This window comes from Phragmites australis, chromosome 3, assembly GCF_958298935.1.
Source record: "Phragmites australis chromosome 3, lpPhrAust1.1, whole genome shotgun sequence".
Lineage (NCBI taxonomy): Eukaryota > Viridiplantae > Streptophyta > Magnoliopsida > Poales > Poaceae > Phragmites > Phragmites australis.
This window is the reverse complement of record NC_084923.1, coordinates 44,720,357-44,742,686: the sequence shown is the minus strand read 5'-3', so window position 1 is coordinate 44,742,686 and position 22,330 is coordinate 44,720,357. Positions and strand designations below refer to the sequence as shown.

The following is a 22,330-nucleotide window of genomic DNA, read 5'->3' as shown; positions in this document are numbered from 1 at the left end:
AAGGAAGCGGTATTAGCTAGTAGCTAGAGTGATGCATTGCACGATAGAGTACTAGTTGTTGTGGTTGAGATTGATTGATCTTATTAGTTGTTTTAATATTTGTTTGACAAATATCGATGTTATTGTTTTTTACTCACATGATATTTAATTAGCAGAATTTTAGAACTTAGCTTGTGTGTTTTGTGCTAACTTTGAATCATTATATGGTTTAATTATATTTATTGAGATAGATATTTTCTCAAAACATAAATGAGGATGCATAATTGAAACTTTCGTTGCTATAAAAAAACGTAAAGTGAAGAATCTATAGTAGTATTGTAATATTCTATTTATATAAGACCTTATTTCATATTTGAACAATTTATATTGTAATTTTTACAAAATTTAAACTTATTTATTAAATTTATGATACTATGATATATACATTTTAATATATATGTATTATGTTTTTAGGAAATTTTTACTTATATATTGATTTCACAATCTAATGAAAAGTTAGAGTGCCTAACAGGAAAAAAAAAAATCCTAGCTACGCCGTGGCCGCTCCGTTCGCCGTGATCCGTCCGCCTCTCTGGTAGACCCTCTCCACGGCGCCGCCTCTACGCCTCGTCTCGCGAGGCGCCGCCACCGCTCAACCCGCTGGCTCCGTCACGCATCGGGCGTCATCAGGGTATGCTGCCATCTTGTCCTTGATTCTGTGCGGTGAAGTTGGATAGTTTTCATCTGTAAGCCTTTTATCTGTAAGCTGTAGCTTAACTAAGATTTACGGAGTCCAAACTTCTGGTGCAACTTAGGACTATCGTGTTATCTGTTCCCTGAATCCCTGTTGTAGTATTCGCCAACAAATCAATTAACTAGCCGTGCGCTGTGCGCAGATGACGAACTTAACCCCACCAGCTTGGATAACTTCACAATCTGAATTATGAACTACTGGTTAGTTCAGCTTAGATGGAAATTAATGGTTCTGAAGATTGTCGGCATGCCGCCTTCCCTAGTTTCCTGCAGTGTTTTCTTTGAAAGCTACTTGCTTTTTTTTTCCTCGAACGCAAAAGCTACTTGTTTCTTTGCCCTGTCTAGTCTCTAGTGTCAATTTATGGTTATGGTTGAGGAGGGCCGCAGCGAGGCTGGCAGCCTGTGACTGTATCCTACCAGGTGAGCCAAGAATGTGCAATCTGTGGCTGAGATTTCTGTCCTAGGCATAGCTAAGGTCCCTCAGTTTATTAGTAGTACGTGAAATGAAATTGCCACTGGTTGGGAAATCATGAATTCATATGTTCTGAACAAATTTTCGTTGTTTTGCATGATCTGATGAAGTTGTGACAGATAATATAATTGCTCCTGTTGCTAATTCTGACAAAATGATATAAATTATGCTATTCATCACTTTGATGAATGTTTGTTGCTGAATACAATGCCTGGGCGTGTTTACCAGGATACTGCATATTGCAGCAATGGTACTATGATTGTTCAAGATGAGTATAGTAGTTCTTCTGCTACGGCATATTGCAGCAATGTTACTATGAAATTTTCAAGACGAGTATAGTATTTCTTCTGCTATGTTGTGGCACAAAGTTTTTGTTATTTGCAGTTAAAGATCGATGAAGAATTGCCTTCTTAGGCCATCTCCAGGAGAATCGGCTTTTGCCGATCTCTATCCCTGTGCCGTGCGTCAGAAACCGATTGCTGTGCTTTTTTGCCGATTGCCGAACTCCAGTAGCTGCTCTATTCGGCTGAACAGCGATGCGGGAGCTGCTATTTTGCCGGACGTTGGCCGCTTCTTTGCGGGGGAAAAAGAGCACCGCATCACTGTAGATAAGTGTATGCATGTGGGTCCGAGGGAAGGATGAGAGGAATAGAAGGTAGAAAATAGGGTGTCTGTTGGAGATGAAAAAAATAGAGGATGCTGCAATAGTGTTAGGGGATGCTGTAATAGTGTTATAGGGAACGGATTTTTAGGGTATTTGCTGGAGTTAGCCTTAGGAAAATGTTTCCTGTGAATCAGTATGTTATGTTTGTGTCCTTTTGATGCGGATGAAAACAATTCAGTGATGAATGCAATGTCTACACTACATCTTTTCCTGAACAGTATTTCTAGTGTTGATGTGATTGATTAGTAGCAGTAGAATTGCATGACTGCATCTTTGGTTTCATGGTGATGTCCTTATGATTTAGCTTCACTTACAGGTGTTACATATGTACTAATTACTGCAGTTATTTCAACATGCATGCCTTCCAATATCTCGGTCACTCAACTCCCCATTTTACTGTTTTATGCCTCTGTTTTGGTGGGAGTAGCAGGAAGAGATGTGCATGGGTGAAACAAGACATTGAGGTGGATGCCTGGACGGGAAGCTGGTTGAAGGGAGGAAGAATATGGAGATGCCTCACATGCAAGAAGGAGGTGAGCCTGGCGACGTAGAGGAGCAGCATAGAACCTGCCGCCCAACCAGTCCGCAAGAAGGCGGAGCAACATTACCGTCGTCATCGGCGGTAAGAGCTCCAGTGGTCATGTCCTCCATGGCGAGGTCTACTGCAACGAGGCACACACCGGTTTCCCATGGTGATCTTTCTTCCTTTTCTTTCTATGCTCTCTAGCAATCTCTTAAGCACCATTTAATTGTTGTAGCAAACTGCTTGCACTTTTGATTCCAAGGACACAGTGTGCACACACCGGTTTCCTATGGTGAGGCTGCAGTTATTTGAATGTTCGGAAAGATATGCAATGCAGTTTTCAATTGCTCAGAAATTCAAAAAAGGGCTCAGAAAATTCAAAATAGCTCTGGACTCCCTGGCTGCCGCCTCCTTCTCCCTCCTCTCTCATCCCTAATCCCCTCCAATGGATCCATGCACATAACACTATGGTCACAAGTTTTTACGCTTTCATATATGTACAGAAAAAACCTGGAGGAGAGCTGCTGGTGAAGGTTATCTCTAGCTACAAGCATATGCTGAATGTTCCTATAGACGAGGACACCCTGATGCGGAAATGCCAAGCTGCTCTTAGCATTTTTTACAGTCTCAACAAAGCGTATGGAAATAACTCTTATTTAGGTAAGATATATACTCGCAAGATGTTCCAATACCTCAATACGTCCTGTTTAGGGTTAATATATTTAATTAATGTACAGCTCATAGCATGCGTATAGTAGTGAATATCTGGAATTTCAATTTTGTTCTGGTGTTCTGCAAATTCATAGTCTGCACATAACCGTCCAATAACTATAGCTGATCCAGCCATAGACTTTAGTAGTTACTACATTATAACGCTGCAAGTGAATCTACTAGGTTTGATCGTTTTCTTCCTTAGACTGCCTGTAGTTATCAGTCATTGCAGCTTAAATATCTTCTCTTGCATATTGGCAGGTAGCAGTAATGGATCTGGCTTTATGGAGGAGCTGCAGGAACAACATAGCATCCTCAGAAACTCTATGGAACAACTCAAAATGTCAGTCTCTCAGGGCCACTCTGATTTCTCAATTGAAGGAAGTGTTAAATGAGCAGGTGTGTAAAAGTAAATGGCTACCGAAAGTGTAAGATCTCTTTGGTTGAATGAAGTATTTGTTGGATGGGTCGTCTGATGCTTGCGATGTTCATTTGTTTTCAGGAATTCAAAACGGAACAAGTCAGAAGCCAGCTTCAGGTATTTTCCTACATTCAGCGTCGCATTTTTGCAGTCATGTATTCACAAGAGGGAAATGGTAGTGAACACAATGTCACAGCAACTAATGTTGCGACAGAGCTTGCTGCAGGTGCTGCTTCAGATGAGATCCTTAGTGGCGTTTTGTCTTCAGGAGCCAATGGGGGCAACCTTGCGTGGCAAATAGAAGAGCACTCTTTTGGTAATAAGAAGCAGAAGCTGGAAGATGGCACGTATATTTCTCAGTCTCAATCACAGCCACCCCCACCCCTACCCCCGTTCCCGCATCCTGATACGTTTCAACCACCGCTACCTGAGTATCCTCCATCGCCAGAGCCTAGCCCCCCACCACCGCCAACTTTGATGTCACCCCAAATAATCCCACCACTGCCGATAACTTCAATCCCACCCCAACTAATCTCACCTCTACTACCTACAGCAGGTTCATTCGCACCCTTTCCTGGTCCAATGACTGGATCGCCATATGCCACTTTTCCATCATATACTCGTGCAGTCAACTTTCCCACGACCAACATGCCATCTGGTTTACATGCTCATGGTTTTGGTGTCATGGCTTAATAGTGCATACATAGTGCCACTCGAAGTTTCATGAAGCAAAACGTATGCAACTTTTTTTCTGCCCATCTAGTCCTAGTCGTAGGCCTCTACTGTTTTTTTCAGGTGAATTACTTGTGTTCTTAGGCAGTATAGAGTAGCTGCTCATCTCACGGTGCTTTGATTTGCGTCACTATCGACATACAGCCCGCCATGAACCTCGTTTTCTTTCACACATTTATTTTCTTCTCCGTGTTCTTATATTTTTTAGAAAGAGGCATATGCCGATTTCTATTAATAGAAATCATCGATCTTTTACAGCAAGTTTTAACGAACTCTAGGTAAAGCAAACTAAACTTAAAGCTAGAGTATCACAAGCACTTTTGTTGGTCACCAACATTTGCTCCTCTAGCATCCAGTAACAAAACCAACAACGACTGCCAAACAGCGCCAAAAATTCATTCCATCAATATCAGAATTTGGTTATCCGCGCCCAGAAACTTTCACCCAGCACTCGTGAAGAATGCCTTGTAAGCGGATTTGGAGGAGTACTTGCCTGATGCCAAATTTAAATATGGATCTTTCTTAGGTCTTTGCCCACTATCAACTAAGAAAGGAGTATGATTAGCATAAGCACTTACTCTCTCCAAAACCTTGATTTCAGTTGAAGGGAAATGCTCCTCCCATTCATTACTTACAAGAATTCTATCCAATTTTTCAAATGTAGGGTTCTCATGATCATTACTCCAAGTGTAAGCTCTTCCATTTAAATCAATCTCTCTTAGACCAACCTGGTCTATGATAGAATTAAACAAAGAGCTCCACTTGTTGTAATCCCCTTTCTTATTTTTTTTTTATTTTCTTTTCTAGTAATGTTAAAATCCCCACTCACTAAAATTGGTAAAGAACTGTGTCGGCATACACTAGCTAGCTCAACAAGGAAGTCATTCTTCCCTTCATCTTGAGTAGCTCCATACACCACCACCAGGTCCCAAGTAAACCCATCACTTTTATTCTGTAATTTAACCCTCACAAAATGATCCCCATTTTGAGTCTCTAAGTACACTAATCCTTATCCCCACCAGTATGCCACATGACCTCCCTTTGGCTGCAGCCCATTGCCAAAGAAAATCACGGCCTCCACAAATTTCATTTAAATTCTGCCCAGAAAAATCTTGCCTCCGTGTTTCCTGTAAACCTACAAAGTCAACTCTATTATCCAGGAGAATTTCTCGAAGAAACCTCCTTTTATCTATTGGACCTATGCCTCTCACATTCCAAATCAAACCTTTCATTATTTACTTTTCTTTTCCCTACCACCCTTTTTCTTAGATGGCTTCACAATTGTAGATCAAGCAAACATAGGTTATGAAACTTACGAGAACTACACCAACAGAACACCTTCAAGGTCCATATATTGATCCCTATATATTTTCAAATAATCAATCTGCGATACATGAATGGTATATGGTACTGTTTTCACTTCACGTTATAGACACATGGATCCATACACGCAGAGAAAGAAATATGCATGCATCATCCACATTACAGGGTGATAACTGGCAAGTACTTGTACATGCTGCTCTATGAACGCCTGATTCTGGGGGTATCACCATTCATCACCATCATCATCACAGAATAACACACTTTTCACCTGAAAGCACAAGGTCCTTTCATGGCTTCTTTGGAGTCTGGACCACTGGGGCTCTGGATGGCTCAAAGTGGTAGCTCGAAGATCTCCTCTTCTCTTGAGGCGATATGCTTCCTGCAGATCCACGCAATGTGGCCGTCATCTCTGTACCGAACCCGCCACAGACCAAATCTCTGTGCTATGTCCATCCCTGTCAAGATCCCTTGCCCTTTCAAGAAATCCACAAGCCACTGTCTAGCCGCTTTCATATCCTCTCCCATGTCACTTGCACCACCCTGGTTGCTGTTATTCCTCCCTTTTCCATACAGTGCTGCTGCACCTAGAGCCCCCACTGACGCGGCGGATGCAGCCGCACCATACATGACTGAGGAGTCTAGCAGGTGCACCACTTCCCTGCTCAGGTCAGGTATCATCTCCCCCATGCCGACGATGAAATGTGCACCGATCTTCAGAGCAAAGGTTAGCAGCTTCATGAACTTGCTCATGTAAGGCAGCAAGGATTTCACCACTTGGTTGTCCACTTGAATCAGATCACACCCGACCTGATCCTCCACCACATGCAACTCTCTTCGGAACTCGCACAACATGTGCACCCGTAGGGACTGCATCCCAGGCAGTATTCTTGTGACAAGTTGTTTGGAGCGGTTGTCCAGGCTTACAAAATAGAACAACTGAGGCACTTTTCTTTCCTCCAACTGGATGTTGTAATTCATCACATAGTCCATTTTCCGGTGGAGTTCAGTAACAAGGTGATACTCATAGTACCTTAAGCTTGCGATTTCCTCCTTCAAGTCCCTTATTCCTTGTTCCACTCTCTTCAATCTTTGTAGAACCATCTCAACACCTTTTGCAATGCCTAATATGGAAGGATCAACCATGTCTGTTTCAGGGATGATTTCAGATTGCTGCTGATTGTCTGGGGTGACGGCAAGTTCAGTTGCGAGGTGCTGTAGATCATAGTACCTACGGTGAAGAACTTCATGGAAGTCATCATCTGATAGCATATCTCTGGCATGATCTGATCCTGATTGTAATATGATCCTTTTACTGCTTTCAATTGCACTCCATGTATGCTCATAGTCGTACATGCTTTCTGCCGGCAATGCCAAAAGAATTTGCTTTATTTTTTTCAGAGGCAGCTGCTGCGTTTGGAGGAACCTATGTGGTATGAGATATTTTACACAGTCCGACCTGATAATGCTTTCCTCGAACGTTATACTGGAAGACAAGTTTAGTATGGTAGGGATTATTAACTTGTGGAATAGCCTCACCATGTCAGTAACACTTTTGCTTGAGCAGGCAAGCACATCTATGGATGAGTCTAATTTCACTCCCAGCTCCACTCTTACATGCACACCATTGATCACTGTATAAATAAGGTTTTTCTCCAAGTTGTAGACTGCACCCTGTTGTTGTCCCAGACACATGATTTTGTTGTGCAGACGAACCTGGAAAAGGGTATTCTTTTAGAAAGTCAAAGGGGCATTTGCAAATTTGCCACTAATTCTTGTATGTTCAGGTGTTGTCAATACGTATCTCTAAATAACATGCATATCACTTTGGCAGCTATACTAGTAGTCAGAAAAACAACATGCTTTACCTGTAGTCTTGGAAAGAAATCACTTGTCAGAAACATGTGTGTATCTTTGCATTCGAGACGCCTTCCGACATATCTGCAATCTGGCATGGTTGAAAGCCACCGTTGGGTCCCTTCTTTGCTTTCCTCAAGCATAGCTGGTACTAGAAGTAATGTGTTTGGATTCCTAGGATCCTGTTCATAACACAATTCGAGTTCCAACAACATATTAATGACGTCACTGCTCTGGAAGGATGCACCAGCTCTCCAGTTTGACCCTGGAATTTGGTTGCACAGCTTCTCTTGTAGAATCCTCTCCAGCTCTTGTTTGCGGACAAAACCACTTCTTTCTGTCTTGATTGATTTCAATGTAGCTAGTTGGCTGAGGACATCTTGATAGAACCAGTCACAATCCATGATCAGTACTCCAAGTTCCTCAAAAAATATTATTTCACCCAAGTTATGCAGTGCTTTTGCAACAGCACGTCTTCTTGTGTCCACTTTCTCCACATTATCACGCCTTGATCTCAATCTTAGTACTGGAACGTTGAATTGGCATATCTCGCGGAACTCAGACCATCTGATTACAGCTTTGTTATTCTTCAACCTCCAGTCATGCAAAATTCGAACCAAATCTTTGCATACTTCATAAACTTGAGGTACTTGCTGGAGAATTGTCTTTGTTGTCATCCGCAAATGATGAGAGAGTCTACTTACTGAAACCAATGATCTTGCATCCACGGCAAAAACAGTGGGATAAATCTCTGCATATGAATGGAAGTCTTCTCTGAGCCTTTGTACAAGAGTAGCGATTGGCTGCAGCCCTTCTGGTAGATGAGCTACCTTGTCATAATGGGTGAGAACTATAGTTACACAAGGAAGAAACAATTGTGAAACTCTCCTGGCATTTGAAACCAAAAACTTCAGCCAATATATCAGCTCCCATTCAACCTGATCTATGCTTTTGGGATATCTATTAGCAGGCTTTACAACCAAGCTAGACACAACCATGAAAAAACATGGACCACCATGCACCATAAACATAAAATCGTGTAAGGCGAAACTCTCCTCGTGTCCACCAAGATTACGCATAGTCAATTTTGTGTTGCCATCAAAGATAGCATTAATCTTATTCTCGTTGGTGCACGCCTTTTGCTCAACTGGAGTCTTCAGAGTACTTGTTACATCAATGTCAGGTGACTTTATTGGGTTCATGCACTCATTTATGGACTTATGTAGTGTGCTTTTACCTGCATGACCACATGAATTGAATCATCAGTAGCAATGGAAATCTCAGTTTTTTTTCCTATTTTCTTTCCTTTTCCTTCTTTTGGCGTGTGTGAGGTGATATTCTATAGCATCAAGTGAACAATCTATAAAACCTAGGTATTAATTTAGCAGGCTAATATTGCCAGTGAACGCGAACAAGATTACAGGAAAAAAAAGATCAGACATGATTTAATTAGCAATTCCCCAAATTAAAAGAAAAAAACATGATGGACAGCATATGCTAAATGATTTAGCTGCTTCATTTCTGCTTACAGACAATAAAGAGGAGGGCAGTACTGGACAATGCTGATGGTACCTGCTAATGCTTGGCCACATAGAAAAACTCGGCAGCAAGAAGGAGCACTTAGTGGCAAATCGAGAAAATCATTTGGCAGAACAAGACTCCCATTCTGACAGAGCTTCTCATAAATTTGGCCTGTTTTACCAGCAACATGCAAAGGTGTTTCATGCAGGTCAATTTCTTCAATCCAAGGATTAACCTCTAAAGTGCCCATAATGGTCTGCAAGATTACCTCCCCCTCAACTCCCTTGCAACCTCTCAAAGACAGGCTTCGGAGAGTGGCATTCCTTTCTAAACTTGTAAAGATTTTGACAACATCATTCGGCTTCAAGCTTGCATCATTGAGTATTGCCAGCTGAATTAGGCTCTGGTTTGTCTCCAACATCTGCAAGATTGCAGTTACACCATACCTCCCTATATTCGCTCGCTCTCCTCCGAAACTAAAAATCTTCAATGTGGTATTGGCTTGTCTCTGAAGTGGAGAAAAAGTGCTAAGAGGGCATAGCAAATGCTCCAATCCTACTCCACCAAATCTATTTCCATCCAAACTCAAGCTTTCTAAATGGGTGTTCTTGAAGAGCCCTGCAGCTATATACACCACTGCTTTGTCCCCAAGGGAACACTTGGTAAGCTTGATAGCTCTTAGGCTCCTATTTCGTTCAAGGACTCCTCTAAGCTCTTTGGTGCATCTGGACTTTAGCAGGACACCTGACATGTCTAAGGTTGTCACCGTTGTATTCCATGCCAGAGCACACACAACCCGTTGCAGCCCTTTGGAGTTAATGTTGTCGTAGATCCTCATGCTCCCAGTTTCAGGCAGGAATTCAACAATTTTACAGCTGTTCATGCCACCGCTAATGCCACGACTGCGACCCCATATGTGCACCTCCACTCTGCGGTTGCGTGCCAGCACAGCAGAGATAAGTGGGGCTGCCGCAATGGAGCTGTTGTCAAGTATGATCAACTTCTTCAGAAAATAGTTCACCTCAATCATCTTGGAGAGTTCCTCTGCCCCTTTGGAGCCAATGGAGTCCTCAAATACTTGGAACTCCTCCACGCTTCTGTTGTTTGCCAAAGCTGAAGCAAGCAATGTGGCTCCAGCGGATCCAATTCTACAGTCAGAGAAAACAACTGATTTGATGGTGTTGTTCCTTTGAAGCATTTCTGAGAGTGGAACGAGAGCAAGTGCTGATTTTGTGCTGAAAACATTCTTCTGGAATTCCATCTGCCTCACGCTCGAGCCAGGGACTAAAAATGAACAGAGAAGTTGCACCCCCTCAATCTGCCATTCAATACCATGAAATAGGAGGTTCGTCACATTTCTGTACTGCTCTTTGTACTCCACAAGGTGATGAAGAAACCTGAGCAAGAAATTGCCATCATTGTAGTCTGTGCAGATATGGACCCTTAGTGATCTCTCACTTTCCAAGGACAAGCCTGATCCCAAGTTTGCCGGAACCTGGTAGAACGCGATGTTCTCCACATCCTTGTAGGCATGCAAATCAATCTCTGCAACATCTCCTGTATACTGCCTCCTAGATGGAGATGCTATCGTGTTCGCCCCATCACCCATGCTTGGGAGGGGATGGTGGAGGGTAGATGAATAAGGGAGGAAGCAAAGACGAAGGTTGTCTTTACCATGCAAAGAGAATTCAGATGTCACATACTGCAATACTGAAGGTGGTTTGGAAAGAATTAAGTATGACAACACATGCAGAGGCATCAGATTCCTGCCTTGTCAAGGGAGCATCATAAAAGAAAGGAATAACCTTTATCTTGCTTTGCTGGCATGAAGAGAGATAACTAATGAATGAAACAAATAAAGTTCAACTATACAAGAATCTGAATGCAGAAATCTTGAGAAAGGATAAACATCAGCTCCAAAGCAGACCCAGAATTATTTAATTTGTTTCATATACCAAGATCTCAAAGTAGTCTGTTGTCATGCTGTAAATGTCATAATTTTTGCTCTGATCTTATGCACACCATGTGCATGTCCCATGATACCTAGGTGCACCCCATCCAAGCTAAAACATGAACTTTTGCAACATCAGCACATGCATTATTCAAAGAAATAAACTTTGTGCTATTCAGCCTTTTAGTTTCATCGACACCATTCAAAAAGCAAAAAGACTTATCTTCAATTGAATTTGCATCATTGGAACAAATGATGGTTTGATGTAATTACCTTTATATATTGTAGTTTTGTATTGGACTGTGGCAGCATCATGTGCTTCATTCAAAGGGAAGGCAGATTCTTCCATTTATGCATGAAGTAAGGAATAGGAGACCTTTAATTTTTGGACAAGCAAAGGGACTCTATCGTTTATCCCTCGTATTATACACAACCATTGGCATTAAAGAAAGAGGAGACACAGTTTCATTGGCATGATCAATTGATCACATGTCATAAGCAGCACGTCATGTTTTGGTGGAAATGAGAAAGTATGAACTCAAAGTAACATTATTTAACCAAAGGTGCATACCATACAAGTACAATTGCATAACCTAATAAAGCACTACATACAAGGCTTTCAGAAATTCCACCGTCCTATTGGTGTTCATTGGGTGGCCGAGGTGCTGCTTCCTTCCTCGACTTACGTTCAGATTCCTTTCAGCTCCTTTCAATGCGTGTCGTACGAGGCGCTACTCCCTCACATGCCTATGCCTATCAAATCGGCGAACAAATCTTCCGCAGCTGGACCCAATCCCTGTTCACTTCCCATCTCGGGACCCTGGTTGTCCGAGGAGCTTTGACCCTATGTCTGCTGAGCTCCGGCCCTACGTCAAGCTTCCCGTTCAAGACTCTGCCAGGCCTTTGGCCGCTCGACACATCTGCCTAGTGTACTCTAGGCGCCGATGTCATGCCAAGCCTGTTCCTAGTACGTCTGGGCACGATGCTCCACCCCCCTTGGTGGCCAGCGCTCGGAGGGTTGTTCTCATTTCGACCTCCTCTCCTGTCGCCACACGCTCTATGGCCTACTCTCCCAGCAGTTCTCTGCTCTTGGGCTGCGGTTGCCGATCCAGTCCACGCACCGCTAGGCGCTCTGCTCTGCGATTGGGCTCTCGTCCTCGACGGCCATGTTGTCGGACGACCTACAACCCTCCTGTGTTGCGGGTTCAGCAGGCTATCCTTCATTCTGGCACAAAGATAACTGAGTTGGGCATTGACACCCCTTCCGCAGCGGGCGCCCCGACGGATGTGGAGGTTGTTTCGGGGGTGCGTTCATTTCTTCAAGGACTCACTCGTGAGGTCCCCACCTCCTTGGCACCTCCTGCCCGCAACCTCTCATCAATACCAGGTCTGGCTTCGGCACCGCGGAGAAGTGCTCGGCTGGCGGCTCGGTCCAGCCTTTCGGCCATCAGACCATCCAAGCGGAGGGAAATCCTGCTCATGCGCCGCCTCGGCTTACTAAAAAATGACTAGACGACCTCGCCTCAACTTCACCACACACTCGTCAAACTCTTTGAGAAACCCATGTCTGATCAACATCTAAAGGCCATCAGAGATCTCTTCCCTGAGCACGGGCTCCCGGGCACGATTACCTCGCCTGCTGAGGGCCCTTCATATTGCTAAGTGTTGGATCCCGGTTGTTGTTGTGCCCTATGGATAATTTTAATATCTTTAGTTGGAATGTTCGCGGCCTTAACTCCAGAGCTCGCTGGGATGTTGTCCGCACCACGGTTTCTAACTGTAATGCCTCGATTGTTTGCCTACTTGAGTCTAAGCTCGAGGTTGTCAATCTGTTCTTAATTAAAAAGGTATGTGGCCCGATGTTTTCTAATTACTCCTTTTTGCCTGCGATCGGCACTAGTGGAGGTATAATCGTGGCATGCAGGCAACCTTTTACCCTATGTGTGGTTCAGGTGCTTCATTTCTCTGTTAACGTGCAAGTCTCCTCTCCGAACGAGCACACCTTCTACATGTCTGTCGTTTACGGTCCCAATGACGACAGTCTTAAGGATGCTTTCCTTGCCGAGCTCTCCAGTATCCGAGCGTCGTTACCGGGACCATGGCTCATTATTGGGGACTTCAACATGATCTACTCCGCGGCTGACAAGAGCAATGCTAACCTAAACACTCGTTCCATGTCAAGGTTCAGGCGCTTTATCTCAGAACAGGAGCTCAAAGATTTGCACCTGTTCAGCCGCTGCTACACTTGGTGAAACGAGAGGGCTCAACCCACCCTCGTGAGGCTTGACAGGTCCCTTGTCTCCTTCGAATGGGATAACGTTTTCCCCGACTGCTTACTTCAAGCCTTATCCTCATATTGCTCGGATCTCTCCCTATTGGTGCTCTCATCTTCAGTGGGTTCTCGGCATCATCACCGTTTTCACTTCAAATCGTTTTGGTTGAAAATGCCGGGGTTTCTTGAGACGGTTTAGAGTGGTTGGGTGTTGTCGAACGACGAGCAGACCAAGCCTCCGCTTACTCACCTTGACATCCTTTTGAGGAGGACCGCCAAAGTTCTCCAACGTTGGAGTTGTTCTCAGATTGGAAATATCTAAGAACAACTCCTTGTCGCTTGGGGGGTCATCGTGCGGTTTGATGTTGCGCAAGAGGTCAGGGCTCTCACCACTGCTGAAGCAGAGCTCAGGAAGTGCCTCAAATTTCGCAGTTTAGGCCTCTCCTCCCTTGAACGCTCGATCGCAGATTGGCGTGGATCAAAGAGGGGGACGCAAACACCAGACTCTTCAACGCGTTTGCCAGCTTCTGCGGGCGCAAGAACATCACGTTCTTGTCCACAATGGACAACCTGGTTTCCACGCACTCTGAGATAGAGGAGGCGTTGTACTCCCACTTTTTCTCTACTCTTGGTTCAGCCCCTCCAAGGAAGCACTCTATCTACCTTTCCCATCTCGGCATCTCACCCATTGATTTGAAGTCGCTCGACCTTCCATTCACTGAAGAAGAGATTCTTGGGGCGATTAGGCGTTTGCCGCTCAACAAGGCTCTGGGTCCAGACGGCTACACGGTAGAGTTCTAACGTGCAACCTGGTCCGTCATCAAGAGAGATGTGACCATCGCCATCTGCGCTTTCAGAAGTGGTGACCGTCGCGGGCTCCATCATCTAAACAATGCCCTGGTCACGTTGTTGCCCAAGAAGGTTGATGCAGCCTCGCCGTCCGATTACCGCCTCATGAGTCTCATTCATAGCTTTGGCAAGATCATCACCAGGACCATGGCCTTGCGTCTCGCACCCTGGCTAAACCATCTCATCACGAGCAACCAAAGTGCTTTCATCGCCGAGCGATCGATACATGACAATTTCAAATTGGTCCATTCCACGGCGTGCCAACTCAAGAAGGCCAAGAGACCTAAGGTTCTTTTTAAATTGGATATCTCTAAAGCATTTGATTCGGTTAGTTAGGCTTTTCTCCTTGAGGTTCTTCGTGCTTGGGGTTTCGGCACTCGATGGTGCAGTTGGATCGATGCCGCCCTTTGCTCTTCCTCTACCCGGTTTCTCCTTAACTCAGTTCCTGGGGCTCCTCTTCGCCTCGCTCGTGGGCTGCAACAAGGCGATTCACTATCTCCTTTTCTTTTCGTCTTGGTTATGTACACCCTCAGCAGAATTCTATCCAAGGCAGGAGAGGCTTCTATCATTGATGACATCGATCATGGCTCCATCTTACATTGATGCTCTCTGTACGCAGATGACGCCATCATCTTTCTCTCCCCAACATCGCATGACATCGGAGCGCACCTATTGATCCTTGATTTCTTTGGGGAAGCTTCTGGGCTAAGAACAAACCTGCCGAAATGTGCTGCGGTGCCCATCTGTTGTGCTGATAACGAAATCAGAACAATCAGTGATCATTTGCTATGCGGTCTTCCAACCTTCCCAATCCAGTACCTGGGCGTTCCCCTCACAACCGTCCGTCTTCGGAGGCATCACTTGCAGCCTCTGGTTGACAAGGTTGCCGCCAAGCTGCCAACATGGCAAGCAAAGCTCATCTCTAAGCCTGGTCGCAACACCTTGGTGAAAGCGATCCTTTCGTCGACGCCTCTGCACATTCTCATCTCCATCCCTGTCCTGCCGTGGGTTATCAAAGATATTGACAAGATTCGGAAGGCTTACCTCTGGTCCGGTGACAAAGAAACATTCGGAGGGCGTTGCACCCTTGCTTGGCAACGGGTGTGTAGACCGGTGACCTTCGGTGGCTTGGGCATTCTGGACCTCCGGCTGTATGGCATCGCGTTGCGACTCCGGTGGCTCTGGCTTAAGCCATGGGCTAACCTTCCTATGCATCATGAACGGGAGGTCATTGCTCTTTTCAACGCTTCCACCATAGTTGTAGTTGGCAACGGAGATGATGCGTTGTTCTGGTCTGACAATTGTTTTGATGGTCAACCCGTTCGCGCTCTAGCGCCGGACCTCCTCAATTGTGTCCCTCATGCGCGTCAGAAGAGCAGGACAATCAAGGACGCCATTCTGCACCACAATTGGGTCTAGGACATCACAGGGCCTCTCTCAGTCTCCGCGATAGTCCAATACTTGCTGCTCTGGGCACGACTTGAAACTGTGGAACCGAACAACGACAGAGACCAATTCATATGGAAATGGACCTCCTCTGGACAATACACAGCTAAATCAGCTTACCATCTCATGTTCCAAGGGTCTATTCGTATGGCTGGAGCCGAGTGGCTCTGGAAGGTGTGGGTGGCGAAGTTTTTCGGTTGGCTGGCGCTCCATGATCGCTTATGGTGTGCGAAGGAAAAGACATGGCCTACAACCTGCGGACACTTGCGCGCACTATATACAACTACCGGAAACCGTCGATCACTTGCTTATGCAATGTGTGTTGCCACGGGAGTTATGGTGACGCGTTCTGGGCGTTCATGCTCTGGCATAGGGCGTTTCTTTCATGGATTGGTGGCTTGAACTCCGGGGCCGAGTGACCCTGGATCTCCGTATAGGCTTGGATTCCATCTTTCTCCTCATCCCCTGGCACATTTGGCTCTCGCGCAATAGCATAGTCTTCAATAGTCGCTGCTCCTCTACTGATGCGTTGACGGCCAAAATCAGAGAAGATGCGGAACGGTGGTGCGATGCTGGGGCCAAGAACCTGACTGTAGTGTTGCAAAGGTTGCTCTCCTTTGGATCAATCATCTGAGATCGGTCAATGTTTCTTGCTTCTCCATTAGTTGTATTACTTTTTATATAAGCACGCTCTATGCTTCCCTGTTTTTCTTTAGACCTGCTAAAGGTCGTTGTACAAGACTCGTTTCTCTCTCCTTCTTAATATAAAGATACGCAGTTCTCCTGCATATTTGAGAAAAAAAATTGAGATATTGTTTTCATTGGCTAAAACAAAATTTAATTATAAGAGAAGACTGGCCCAAGCAGCAATGAATGCAAAGCCACCCAGTGGCGCCAGTGAAGAAAACTTCCTGTCTTTAAGATAAGCCACAGTGTAGCACCTAAAGTGAAAATGATAGATCCTCCGTCAGTAATGGTTTTGCAATCCACAATTCAGATACAACGCAAGATAATTTGAATTACAATTAGAGAGGACCATATGCTTACGTTCCAGAGAAGAGCACGATTCCAGCACTGAGGAGCCCTCCAAACTGCAAGCACGGCAAGAATCGTGTAGCGCGTGTAAATCACAGCGAACAGAGTAACACCAAAGTGTGAAGCGGACGGCACTAGTACTCACAACGTTGGGGCGCTTGGTGATCGGAGCTCCGAGTAGCGCCGCGGTGTGGACGAGATGGTACAGGGACGCCGTGTGCCAAACCTGTCGATTTCCCCCTACCCCCGATCGCAAGAAGCAGGTCGATAAATTGGAAGAAACAAGTTGGAAATTGGAGAAGAAGGCGGATTTGGGAGACCATCATCTACCTCTTTGTACGCAGGGTTCTTGGGGCGGAACATGTGCGCGCCGTAGGTGCCGAGCCCCAGAGCGGCGACCCCTGCTCAACTCAACCGCTCACCCAGTGGTCAGTCAGATTAAGGAAGCAGGAAGCGGAGAGGGGGGGGGGGGGGGGGCGAGGAAGAGGAGGAGGGTGGGTTACGGAGACGGCGGCCACCTTGTGCCACAGCATCGGACCCGTCGGCAACACCATCGTCTTCTTCCTCTTCTTCTGGTTCGTCTTCTCGGCTTGCTTCTGCTCTCTCTGTCCCTCGTCCGCTGCGCTGGTCGTCGGCAGTCCAGTCATCTTGCAGGCGCCAGTCACCTGGGTCGATGCCGCAATCCGGCACAGGCCCAATGCGACGTGTCCAAGGCCTAGCCCAGCTTCAAGAAAACGGGGCCAGACGACGAGGAATTCGCGTGCATGGCGCTTGATCCGGTTCGAAAGTTTGAAACCCCCTTCCGGCCCTGTTGGCCTCTGCTCGGCGTGCAGCAAAGGCGCTGCCACTAGTGGGAGACGTTCGCCAGCTAACACCGAGGCGAAAACGCTACGGGATAGCACAGGAGCAGCAGTATTAGACCATCTCCAATCGAGTTTCTCATTTCCTAAGCATTGTAACAGTTTTGCTTCACAATTTTTTTTAAAAAAAATTCCCTCTCATATTTCATTTCTTTCAAAATTATCTCTCATTTCACTTCACTAATCCTTTCGAAAAAGAGTTGTTAAAGGTGAGAAAAAATAAAGAATATATGAACAAAGAAAGAATTCAGAAAGGAAATAAAATAAAGATAATACGGTTAGAGATGGTTTTAGATGTGTTTGGTTCGTCGTATCTCTTCCACTTTGACCTGTTAGATACTTAGAATTACGAAAAGAAATGTGTTTTATTGTTTTCATCCACTTGACAGCCTAATTCTATAGGTGTAAATATACCATCTCACTCTGTAACTTGGTCCAACAAATACATGTTTTTGCATCTATTTATATAGACGGACGTACTTGTTAGTGTAAAAAAATAGTTTCGTATAAGTAACTAATCACAATCTTAATTTTTACATCCGTTCATCCGACATCAAATTCAATTAATTAAACAAAAAATTAGCTCATTATATTTAAGATACAACAGGTATGACTTTATTTAATTGAATTTGATGTTAGATGAGCGGTGCCAGAGTTAAGACGTATTTTTTATTTAAACTTATACTTTCTCTGTTTTTCAATACTTGTCATTTTTAATCATTTTATTTGTTTTCAAATACTTATCACTTCATATTTTTTAGACGCAGTTTCCAATTTTATTCTAATAAAATATCTCTTATCCACTTATTTACGGTAGGTTCTAGAATATTTTAGCTAGTTTCTACGATATTTTTGTTATTTTACATTTAAAATTTATACTATTTTTGATATATCTTGGTATGCGTGTTAAGTTAAAAGAGATAAGTATTGAAAAACGGATGGGTTAAAGAATAAGTGTACGGAAAACCAAAACATACCTTGCCACATCGGCAGGCGACAAAAGGAAGAGCGCCCGTTTGAATTTCGAACGCCGCCGGCCGCTTCCCACCCTCCTCCTCTCCCCTCCGCCACTCGCTCGACTTACGCAGCCAAACACCAAGGCGAGGCCGAAACGCGGGCGGCGGAAGAGGGAGATGAAGAAGGCGGCCGCGGCCTCGCGCTACGCGTCCTACGACTCCCCGTCCCCCTCGCTGCGCCGGGCCGCCGCCGATACTCCGACGCACGGGAGCAGCCGCGCGCTGGTGGTTGCGCTGAGATCTGGCCGCGACCTGCTGGGCGCCAAGACGCAGCCACAGCCCCACAACGGCGGCAACCTGGGCTCCGTGCTCCGGCGGCTAATCTCCATGGACAAGAAGCCGCCCGCCAAGAACCACCTCCCGGTCCCTCCTGCTGCCGCCGCCGCCGCAGTGAAGAACAACGGCGGCGGGAAGCTGCCGGGGTTATCGCGGAAGCTGCTGTTCCAGAAGGTCTCGTCGGAGGGGAGCAACAAGAAGAAGACGGCGGCCCTGACGGACGTCAAAAACGGTGGCAACAACGCCAACACGCGGACGCTCGCCATGGTGCTGCGCAGCGAGCGGGAGCTCCTGGCGCAGAGCAAGGCGCAGGACGACGAGATCGCCGCGCTCCGCCTGCAGCTTGAGAACAAGGACAGGGAGGTGGAGCGACTCAAGGACCTGTGCCTGCGGCAGCGGGAGGAGATCAGAGCGCTCAAGGACGCCGTCCTGTTCCCGGACGCCGAGCGGGAGCCGGAGCCGGACCGCCGCCTCCGGGGCGAGATCTCCACGCTCACCGACCAGATCCAGTGCCTCGCGCAGGAGCTCGCCCAGGCACGTTCCTTGTCACGATCATGCCGTGAGTTCTTGCCTTTTGCGCCTCGGCAGCAGACTTCTAATGCTCGGCCGCTGCTGCCGTTTCGCCATGTGCAGATTAAGGCTGATAAGCACACGGCAAGGTCGTGCTTTGACGATGATGGATACTGCTCTCCCCCGAGGACGCCGGGGTTTAACGAGGAGACCGCTTTCTCTCTGGTGTGTTCGATTGCTCCACCATTTTGTTTGCTGCCACAATTACCTGATGTGCATTTTGATATGCTGTTTGCGAAATTACGCTTCTTGAGGTTAAACTTATGCGATCTGGTTATCAATTAGCAATAAGCTTGCTGTTTCGGAAATGATTATCAATTAATAGTTCTAGCACAGTAAGGTGTTGAAATGGTGCCTTACTTTTATTGATAACGTTTTCACCGTGTGTTTTGCGTTTGTTGACATGAGCAGATTTTGAAGTTAGGTCGTTTGGGTCGTTGCTGTCATGTTTTTTGGGTTAGAAGGATTAGTTTCGTATCTATAATAATAGTTTGTACTTATTTTGAGTTAATCGGTTGTATGTATTACTTGGTACAGCAGAAGAAAACCGGGAAATGGTTTCTTCACACATTAGCTAGTAGCTACGTATTAAGAAGTGCATGCCTGTTATCTTTCTAATTCCAATGATGATATGGCCGGCGGATTGCAAATCGGTGTTTGCCTTGTCTATACTAGCTTCCGTTTTGACCTGCTTGGCATGGCATACTTCGATCCTTGACTCTTTGTGTAGTACAACAGCATTTGCGCACCACAATTCAAACAATCTTCAGGGGCTCTTTACCTTGTTTTCTTGATAATTTGAGTTAGTTAATGTCGGGCTTCTAGTTCATACTCTTCGTAGTTGCAAGTGATATTTTTTAATTTTTTTCTGAACACTGTAAACGTTGTGTATTCGTTCTTGATCTATATACTTCATGAGTAATCTGGTTAGTTGGTTTCAGCTTTCAGTTCTTACTTCATTTTTTTAGAAACAGATGAGTTAAGTTTCTTGTATCATTTCTGCAAATAATATTTGTGCTCTTCTAGCTCTGAATATGCACGAATTGTGTGTCACGTCAATGAGTGCCTAATCCAGTTCTATCTGACTTTTGTGACGATCCATTCTTGATATTTGTTGTCAACACAGGAGTGTAGCATTGGGGAAGCTGAGACGCCAAACTGCGGTAGCCCAGATGAGATGTTCAGCAAGGATCTTAATCCTTGCCTGACCCCACGCATTGCCAAGAGCAAATCTGATGTATCCGCACATTTCCATTCTTCTTCCCACTCCACATGAATTTCTTCATCAATCCTTATTTTAAAGGAAAAATGCAAAATCCTCCAAAGTCACTTGGATTTTGACTTTCCCCCCTAAAAGTTGTTTTCTTGCGACCCTCAGTTTGACTTTGTTGCAAAAAACCCTCAAAAATTAAAAAAAATAAAAAAATCATAATTTTTTTTAAAAAAACTAGAAACAATTCTAAGACCTTCTGTGAAATTTGTTTTCAAAAATCCTTTGCATCATATTTCATAGAGAGGAGGTTTGGAAAAAAAAATGTGCAGCTCATTTTTTAACTTATGTTATTTTAACTTTTTTTATGTCTACCATTATTTTTTTCTACACAAATAATTGTTTAAGTAAACTAATAAAAGTGGTTTCACTAATTTTGGGGGTGTTATAGATTAGTTATAAATTAATCTATCTGTAACACATTTACTCAATCATGTACGTTACAATAACTATTTCAAGATTTCATGTATTTTTAGAAGATAAGGATCATATAAGAAGATTAAAAAATTTATTTCATGATTTTTGGATTAGTAAATAATTAACTATGCATTTAACTCGAATTAATAAATGAGCTGCATGTTTTTTTTTACAAACTTACTCTTCATGAAATATGATGCAAAGGATATTATTTTTGAAAACAAATTTCACAAAAGTTCTTAGAATTGTCTCTAGTTTTTTTTAAAATTTATGATTTTTTTAATTTTTTTTTTGAATTTTTGGAGGTGTTTTTGCAACAAAACCAAATTTTTGAAGGGTTTTTGCAACAAAATAACTTTTAAGGGGAAAGTCAAAATTCAAGTGACTTTTGAGGTTTTTTTTTTCATTTTTCCCTATTTTAAACCTCAAGTGAAAGCAAAGACACTTGAAAGAATAATTTTCTCAAGTAAACCTTGAATTTGCCAGGAGTACCAGGAATCCATCGGTTCTCATCGCAGCAGCGGCAAGGCAGGACCGGACCACTCTTACAGCTCTTTTGGCAGGCTAATGTCGAGGAGCTCTGACCATCACAAGCCTACCTCAGGCTCCAGCAGCAAGCGACGAGTATACAAATCTGACCAAGACAAGATCTACCAAAACCTGTTTCGAGTTCATCACAATCGTGAACTTCCCACTGAAGGCAGCCTCTAGCCTCTGCTGTGTGAAATATTCATAAGCATGTGGACTTATATAGTCTGTTGATACTGGTTTCAGGTTGTGTAATAACAATGCCCATGATGTTGCAGCGAATGCAATCTTGGTTTGTGCTTTGTTGTGTTGTCCATGCCTGCCCAACTATTCGCAATGTATGTTCGGCCATAGTTAGATGAATGGGCAATGTCGCTTTTCTCTTTTGACGATGTGCAAAATCGTTTTGATAGCAATCTTTGGCCTGTGCTTTATGTTGTGGGAGTGATGGGGTGGATTTCCAACCGATTCAAGTAGTTTCTGAACTGTGAAGTGCAATCTGGTTCTTACTAGTGAGATGACTGAAACATGTGTCCGAAATCTGTTGTCATTATGGTGTCTATGAGTCACACCCAGTTTTATAAATAGATAAATTCAGATGTAAACTATATATATATATGACATGATCAAGTTTCATATATACAGTAATTTTATCAGTGCATCACACACGGTGTCAATAATACACATTTAACTTAAACAAAATAGAAAGACCTCTGAGTCTTTAACTAAAGCACACTAGCAAAACACAGCAAAACTTCCATCTTCCACATGCAATCGACTGGGGGTCTACTAGCCTAACAATTTTCATCTTCGTCAACGAAGTAGTCTAGCCCTTCCTCATTGTCTGAGCAGCATTTGATGTACAGGTAGATGAAAATAGCAAGTGT

General features: G+C 44.4%; 3 protein-coding genes and 1 pseudogene across 4 annotated transcripts; 2 read left to right on the top strand and 2 right to left on the bottom strand.

Moving 5' to 3' along the window:
• The first annotated feature begins 517 nt into the window (after positions 1-517).
• Positions 518-9,088, top strand: LOC133913322 (uncharacterized; annotated as a pseudogene).
• On the bottom strand, positions 5,600-16,256 carry LOC133913321 (protein TORNADO 1-like). Of its 2 annotated transcripts, XM_062356449.1 has the most exons (4): positions 11,178-16,256; positions 9,005-10,621; positions 7,444-8,669; positions 5,600-7,291 (listed from the first exon to the last, which is right to left on the bottom strand). In XM_062356449.1, the coding sequence occupies exons 1-4, from the start codon at positions 11,251-11,253 to the stop codon at positions 5,909-5,911; spliced, it is 4,302 nt and encodes a 1,433-aa protein (XP_062212433.1). In that variant the 5' UTR covers positions 11,254-16,256; the 3' UTR covers positions 5,600-5,908. The 2 variants fall into 2 exon arrangements, with proteins under 2 accessions (XP_062212433.1, XP_062212432.1); XM_062356448.1 differs by having other exon boundaries at positions 9,005-16,256.
• Positions 16,257-16,273: 17 nt separating this feature from the next.
• On the bottom strand, positions 16,274-18,353 carry LOC133910774 (uncharacterized). Its single transcript, XM_062353047.1, has 6 exons — positions 18,344-18,353; positions 17,025-17,171; positions 16,837-16,907; positions 16,652-16,732; positions 16,519-16,562; positions 16,274-16,412 (listed from the first exon to the last, which is right to left on the bottom strand). The coding sequence occupies exons 1-6, from the start codon at positions 18,351-18,353 to the stop codon at positions 16,313-16,315; spliced, it is 453 nt and encodes a 150-aa protein (XP_062209031.1). The 3' UTR covers positions 16,274-16,312.
• Positions 18,354-18,411: 58 nt separating this feature from the next.
• Positions 18,412-21,827, top strand: LOC133911245 (uncharacterized). Its single transcript, XM_062353445.1, has 4 exons — positions 18,412-19,192; positions 19,292-19,393; positions 20,355-20,465; positions 21,402-21,827. The coding sequence occupies exons 1-4, from the start codon at positions 18,500-18,502 to the stop codon at positions 21,624-21,626; spliced, it is 1,131 nt and encodes a 376-aa protein (XP_062209429.1). The 5' UTR covers positions 18,412-18,499; the 3' UTR covers positions 21,627-21,827.
• Positions 21,828-22,330: the final 503 nt, after the last annotated feature.